Source organism: Mobula hypostoma, chromosome 6 (genome assembly GCF_963921235.1).
Source record: "Mobula hypostoma chromosome 6, sMobHyp1.1, whole genome shotgun sequence".
NCBI lineage: Eukaryota > Metazoa > Chordata > Chondrichthyes > Myliobatiformes > Myliobatidae > Mobula > Mobula hypostoma.
Window position 1 is genome coordinate 171,604,041 of NC_086102.1, and position 7,051 is coordinate 171,611,091.

Below are 7,051 nucleotides of genomic sequence, written 5' to 3' on the forward strand. Positions count from 1 at the left end.
ATTATTCCGGGCATCTACCACTCAGCATAAAAAAAAACTTGTGCCTGCAAGACAAACAGCAGAAAATTTGCAGATGCTGGAAATCTTGTCCCGAAGAAGGGTCCAAAATGTCGACTGTTTACTCACTTTCCACGGATGCTGCCTGGCCTGCTGAGTTCCTCCAGCATTGTGTGTGTGTTGCTTGCACCAGCAATACGTTGCCGTTTCTGCTAATAAATAAAATCAGCAGCTTTGTCTGCTTGACTTTGCAGCATGCTTTGTGCAAGACAATCCTTTTTTAACGAGTGAAAGGGTTTTTGGAGATGGCTAAGCATTGGTGAGAAAAGGTAGATTATTTTGTTTTAAGGTAGATCATTCAGCTGCAGAGTGAAGTGAATATTTTTGCACTTGCAAATCTCATTTTTCGTGGGTTCAGGAAGGGATTTCTGTAGAGCATTGGATCTTAGTATTAGATAGAAAGAATTAGATTGATGTATTCAGTAACAGTTTTGATTTTTCATTTCTCAAGTCATTACTGTAACATTTTGAAATACTAGTATATTGATATCATAGCTTATCCATTTACTATCTTTCAGTATCTTTAGAAATATCTTAATGCCTGTGTAGTTTGTCAAAATTCTATGACTGAAATGAATTATAAATGTTTTTGAAAAGAAAATGCTGCCAGGCCTGCTGCGTTCACCAGCAACTTTTATGTGTGTTGCTTGAAGAGTATCACGGTGAAAATGCAATAAAATCTTTTTTTTTTGTTGTCAGGAAAACATTATTTGGGTCTAAATAACATCCAAAAGAAGCCAAATTTAGAAACCCTCATGGTAGTATAAGATACCACCTCTGCCTCATAATTTTAATCTCTTTTAAATATATTGAGGTGTGTTTAGTCTCCTTCTCTTTGCAGACATTAACTTATTTGTTAACCCAGGTATTTATTGGTAATGTTGTAAACTGTCACCATTAGCTGTCAATTCTTCATGAAATGATGGCCACGTTGAGATTTCTGTGCGTGCAGTCTTGACGCTGTAAATTGCTGCTACCATAGATTCAGCACCGTCTGCAGCCTTTTCGGACAACTTGAAAGGAAGCTACTTGAGTTGACATGAAATGAAGATTTGCATAAACTGTCCTCGCTGAAAAAAGTAAAATCTAATGCTTTATTGCAAAAGATTTAAGTGAATTACACTGGCAAACAAAGCACACCATTGCAATAGAGCGCAGAAGCGACTAGCTAGGACTTTTGCCTGGAAAGAAAGGTTGTAATTACAAGGAGAGAGATTGGCAGTCTGGGTTTATTCTCACTGGATGCTAAAGGCTGAAGGGTGACCTTATAAAACTATGAGGGGGACAAATTTCTTTCTTCCAGGGCAGGGGAGTTTAGAACTAGGGGGCTCAGGTTAAAGCTGAGAGGAAAGGAGATCTGAGCGGTAAGTTTTTCACATAGAGGGTAGTAAATATCTGGAAGGAGTTCTAAAGGGGGCAGAGACAACGATAACGTTTAAAAGGCGTTTGACGGGTACTTAGATTGGAGAGACGTGGGTCTAAAGTGGGCAAATGGCATCAAAGTCGGCGCAAACGAGGGAAGCTGAAAGGGTTCGTTGCTGTCCGTAAATGTCCGCGATTCTAGGATACTGCCAAGACAAACGCTCTGGTCCTATAACATAGCAAATCCTAGGAGCATCACTTACGTAAGCATTTCAAAATATTAAATTTAATTGGTGAATTATATTTTTGTTCTAAAAACAAATACCGCAACTAATTTGCGCACAGCGAACCGATGGCAGAAAGGAACAAGTTCATCAGTGTTATTTCGTGGCGTAGATTGGTGAACAGCTGTCAGCTCGCCAAAAATAAAATCGTTTTTGTATTCCTCAGAAGGTTGCTAACTGACTAAGCAGGCCTTCAACTTTTTTTTTAATGATATCTAATGTCATCCTGAGCTAAAATAGATCGATTTTTCCCATTTGTGATCAATGTACTGTGCGTATGGAGTGAGAGCTGTTATCTACTGAAGCAGCTTTTTCTCTTGTCTCCTGTCCTTGGAATTAATGCGATCAATCAAGGAATAACAAAGTTTACATTCAAGAAAACACTGCAATAACAAAACGAATCATGTGTCTGGGTTTGGAACCCGACACAACAGAATTACGCAGCGCTGATATCAAATAAAAATAGACGCAGTAGACCAGAAAGAACTGTGGCTTTTAAATCGTTTCGACAATTCAGTCAACCCATTTCCGACTAGAATCCAACACGACATGGGAAGATCCCGATTAATTTTCGAAATAGATGCAATTGTACTCTAGGAACAATTTAAGTACAGTTACATACAACTTTTGCTGATCTTCGCGTAAGAATTGGCTGGAATATTTGCTCCCTATCTCTGTTATGTTGTAATTTCTATGCGTTAGTGATACATGCAAGTGATTTAACAGATCATTATACGTACAAATTAAATGTGTAGGTATACATGGGCATTTCGGAGGGCGCCCGTGCATTTTTACATCCAAACCATTGAATGTACATGTCGAAATAATAGCTCGGATATTGTTAATGGGTTTTGGACGTCGAGGTCTCTGCTGTCAGGACTCCCTTCTCTCCCCCTTCCCCTCCACTCCTCCCTTTCCGCAGGGAAGACAACAAAAATCGTCAGCGGCGCACACACAAGGCGAAGCAACAGCTGCGGAAGAAAGTGATCCCGGTTCTTCGTTGACTTTCCGTCCAATGAGAGAGATTATCGAGGGTCCTGTTTTACGGATGGCAGCGTCCCCCACAACTACAATACTCGTTTGTTTATTCACAGTTCCCAGGGCGAAGGGTTATTGCTGTCTCGTCTGCTCTTCAGTTACAGTTTCATCCGATTTCTAGAAAGCTGGTGTAAATCCACAGGGGGTTAAATCCCAGGAATTCTCACTCAGTTGCTCAGTTTCGCTGTCGAGCCTTGAATCAATTTTAGTGGGTTAATACCGCCGGATTTTCTTCAGAGTGCTGGAGAAAGACTTCAGCGATTAGCGAGCGATTTGAATCCCTCTGGGGAGCACCGATTGTTACGTCTCTCCTTGGCAGCAGCTGACATAACTTTCTAGATCAACACCTCATCGCAAAATCCTCTAAAGCTAACTTTTTACTCGATATTCAGAGAAATATTAATCCCAAAAATAAATGCATATATTTTAATCATATTTTGCAATACAAAACTCTGTGGACTTCTGATAACGTTTGCGCGGCTATACGTTAAAGGCTCAGTGGATCGTAATGACAACCCGCCATTCTGAAATAGAGAATCTCTATTGAATTGCAATTTATACAATTAACATTAAAAACGCATTTGACATTTAAACGGTTTTGCCAAAAAGAAGGATTAAAATGTTTTGTAGTAAAACTGTAAGCGACGGACGCCAAGATGTACTGGAGATTTCCGATAGAAGGATAACTATTTTACAAAAATATCAAAGCGCAATAGAGTAGGCGATTATATTTACAACTCAGTAGTCAGGAAAGTCGTTCTCTTAGCAAGTTTTGAACCACACTTTTTGACTTGTGCAATGACACCTATACATTCTTTATCTTTCTACTTTGGCCATGGAAAGGAATTGGCAAATGGCTTCAGTCAGGGTATAGTCAGTGCCTGGTTCAGTTCCAGAAGATCCAACATATCGCCGTTACGTTTCTGAGCAAAGTCTGCTGTTAATCAGACACTGTCACGGTCCCTCCCAAGCGCTTAGTTTCTTCTTTTTGTGCCTGAAATACTGATCTGCACAAAGGTCCCTTGATTCCTCTGGGCTGATGCCGGGCATATCTTCCGGGGTTCATGGCAAAGATGTTATCTGGAATCTGAAACGCTGTCATTATTTTTGTGTTGGTGGCCGCTGTTAATATGGACCGACAATAATAGCTTCTACCTCTTTGGAAGGTCTCCTGTCCTTGACCAGAAAGTTAATCATGCCTTCTGATTTGATCAGCAAATTACAGCCGAGAAAAAATATCCCGAAAACGACAGTGAGGGAGAGGACACACATCACTGCGATCTGGACGATTCTCATGATGTAAAGGTTTCTCTCGTCGGGAGCGGTCAATACGAAGCCCTCGTCGGTCACCACCGAGGAGTAGTTACCGCTACAGCACCTAAGGATCGAATCCAGCGAATCGGTGCGGTTAGAGTACACCAGACTGGCAGTTTGATTCACTAGCGTCGAATTCATTGCCGCCAACTTCTCGCACCCCAACTTGAAACGGAACAGGTGGCTTCGGCGAGAGCATTCACGAATGTTCACTCACTCCGAATGCCCCAGGTGCCAATTCCCCCGGAGTCTTGACTGCTCGCCCGCAGAGATCGGTTTTCGCTGTTCTCATTCAGATTGCGCGGCTAGTTCCGCACCTCGGTGTTTGCACATCCCAAGTGAGGCAGTGAAAACGTCGTTCGCGCTGCTCCGGTTATTATACCTGTTCCGGATGAAACCATTTTTTTAGAACGAGGAGGGAATCTGTCTCCGGCAGTATCGTCAAATAAAAGCACGCCCCTATCTTGATTGGAGAGATCTGCTGAATCTAGGGAACGGGGAGGAGGTGGAAAAGACGTCGGGAATTGGTACCGGAACAAGTCAGGAGGATTGTGGCATATCTCAGTTTAAAAGCATTTAGAATCTGTCCTTAGTAATGAGAATGACGGGGGTAATTGTGAAACCAGTCAGCTGTAGCTTTCGAATTGCAAAACAAGTGAAGATTGCTAAGACTCTTGCAGAGCAATTTCGTAATTAAGAGAAAAATCTAGGGGAGGCAATGATAACTCGAAAGAAAATTGAATTGACAATGTGTCCAATAATAATTGTCAATGATCAAATCAGAAGGCCTTTTATTAAACTGAACTCCCATTCTCTTAAAGCTGGAAATGCTGTTTGGTTCCATGTTGATATGGACACATTAATAATATGCAATGTTCATGCTGTGTTATGAGGTAATATTCAGGCCTACTTTTGATTGAAAACAGTTGGACACTAGCATTAACCATCTCTGATGATAGGTCGGCAACCTAAAGTGTCAGATCTGTTGCTCCATACATAGACACTTGGCAGAATTCAAAGTTTATTGTTCAAAAACTCAAAGTACATTTATTATCAAAGTACATATATATCACCTGAGATTCATTTTCTTAAGGGCATACTCTATAAATTCATCATTGAATTAACCATCATAGAGGCATAACCATTATAGAATCAATGAAAGACCGGACCGACCTTGGCATTCATCCAGTGTGCAAAAGACACAAACTGTGCAAATTCAAAAAGAAATAAATAATACTAATAAATAAGCAATAAGTGTGGAGAACATGAGATGAAGAGTCCTTGAAAATGAGTCCATTGGTTGTGGGAATAATTCAATCATGAAGTTAAGTCGAGTGAACCTTTTGGTTCAAGAGCCTGGTGAATGAGGGATAATAACTATTCATGAACCTGGTGGTGTGAGTCCTGCATTTTCTGCTGTTATTTCAGATTTTCAGCACTGGTATTATTTTGCTTTTATCCAGGAGTGAAGTGTCTGTTAGTGAGAACAGTTCATGCATTTTTTGACTGTTTATTTCCTTTTGTTCCTCATCTTACACACAAGAACCAACCATGCATTTTTTTTTACAATGGGATGGAGAGAAAACCAGCTCAGAATCAAAATGTATGAAGATAATGAAAATTTTAACCTTAATCCATGCTGCTGAACATATAGCACTTCAGCCTGCATTCTCTTCCCTCCCAATGACTACTTAGAAGAGAAGGAGCAGCAGTAGGAATCCATCAACTATATTGATATGGCCCTGACAAAATGAATTTGCTGGGGTCAATATGCAGGCAAGGGTGTGGAATAGTTTGCTACACTTATGAGCAGTTAAAACACGCAAGAAGTGTCATGCTTAAGAAAGAAAGTTCGTCATTGCTAATGTTCTGGGAAATTTGTCTAACAAAATTATCTTCTGATTGACTTCTAAAATTGCAATGCCAAAATAATTGTAATTTTAAAGCTCTTGGATGCCTAATTGAAATAAGGGGCTGCCTGGAGACACACAGCCTGGAAATGAATTGAAAAGTTACAGCATTGCATCATATGGCTTCAATAAGATCTAATATGTAAATTTCAATTTACTAATAAACTAATACTTTTGGGATGATCGCGAATGAGCCCTGCTGGTCTTGCACCTTATTTGTTTATTGTAGCATTAAGACCTTGTACCTTCTGTTTAATTTTGACTGGCACAGGCTTTCAGTGGACTGTGCTCATTTAAAGCGGACTCGCAATTAGCACAGATCCTTGTATTTAGAGAATAATTTGGCTGGGGTGGTCTTGTTTCTATTGCAATGTGGCAATCTGTCATTCCTCCACACCTAGGTTTATTCATTTGTCAGTACATACTATGACAGATTGCCTTAACTGCTTCTAGGCAAATATGCACTGATCACATGAAGAAACTGAATATCTAATCTCCTCTAATTTTGAGGCCTCTTTAGTTCTTGATAATAGTTTCAAAATCACTGGAAAGAGAAGGGAAGAATTGGAGCTTCTGGTCCATGAACGTTGGCAATAGGCTCTTGGTGTTCACCCACTCACCCCTTGGCACTTATCAGATCAGTAACTAACAAAGGGGCTGCTGAAGGCCATTTCTGAAAAAGGGAATGACCGATACAAAGGATTTAAATGATGTGTATGTTGATGCTGGGCCAGTTTGCACAAAAATGAAACCCTGCTCCACCATTCTCAGATATTAATGTCTGTCTATCTGTAGGCCTTCCTCAAGCTTGCTTCCTTAATCCTTGTAAATTATTTGGATTGGCTGGGTTCCATTGAACCGACAATGCCACATATAATATAACTTCTTCGGTCTTATAAGATAGTTAAGATTCAAAATTATTTGCAAATATTATGTGCAAATCTACATTTGTAGTTAAAGAAAGACTAAATGGTTCCATCAGCACGCGATCAAACATGGCCACCAATTGTCTTAATTTTTAGTTTGTCCTCACAGATGATGCAGCTTGCTGTAGTTTTTGTAGATAGCATTATGTTTTGCTAATAA

General features: G+C 40.1%; 1 protein-coding gene across 1 annotated transcript; it reads right to left on the reverse strand.

Moving 5' to 3' along the window:
• Positions 1 to 3,153: 3,153 nt before the first annotated feature.
• On the reverse strand, positions 3,154 to 4,407 carry rprma (reprimo, TP53 dependent G2 arrest mediator candidate a). The gene has a single exon (XM_063050124.1). It carries the CDS (start codon positions 4,194 to 4,196, stop codon positions 3,867 to 3,869), a length of 330 nt encoding a protein of 109 aa, XP_062906194.1. The 5' UTR covers positions 4,197 to 4,407; the 3' UTR covers positions 3,154 to 3,866.
• Between the last annotated feature and the right edge of the window lie 2,644 nt (positions 4,408 to 7,051).

Excerpts from the sequence above, each read along its gene's own strand:
- rprma (XM_063050124.1), bottom strand. The coding sequence starts at position 4,196 with ATGAATTCGACGCTAGTGAATCAAACTGCCAGTCTGGTGTACTCTAAC.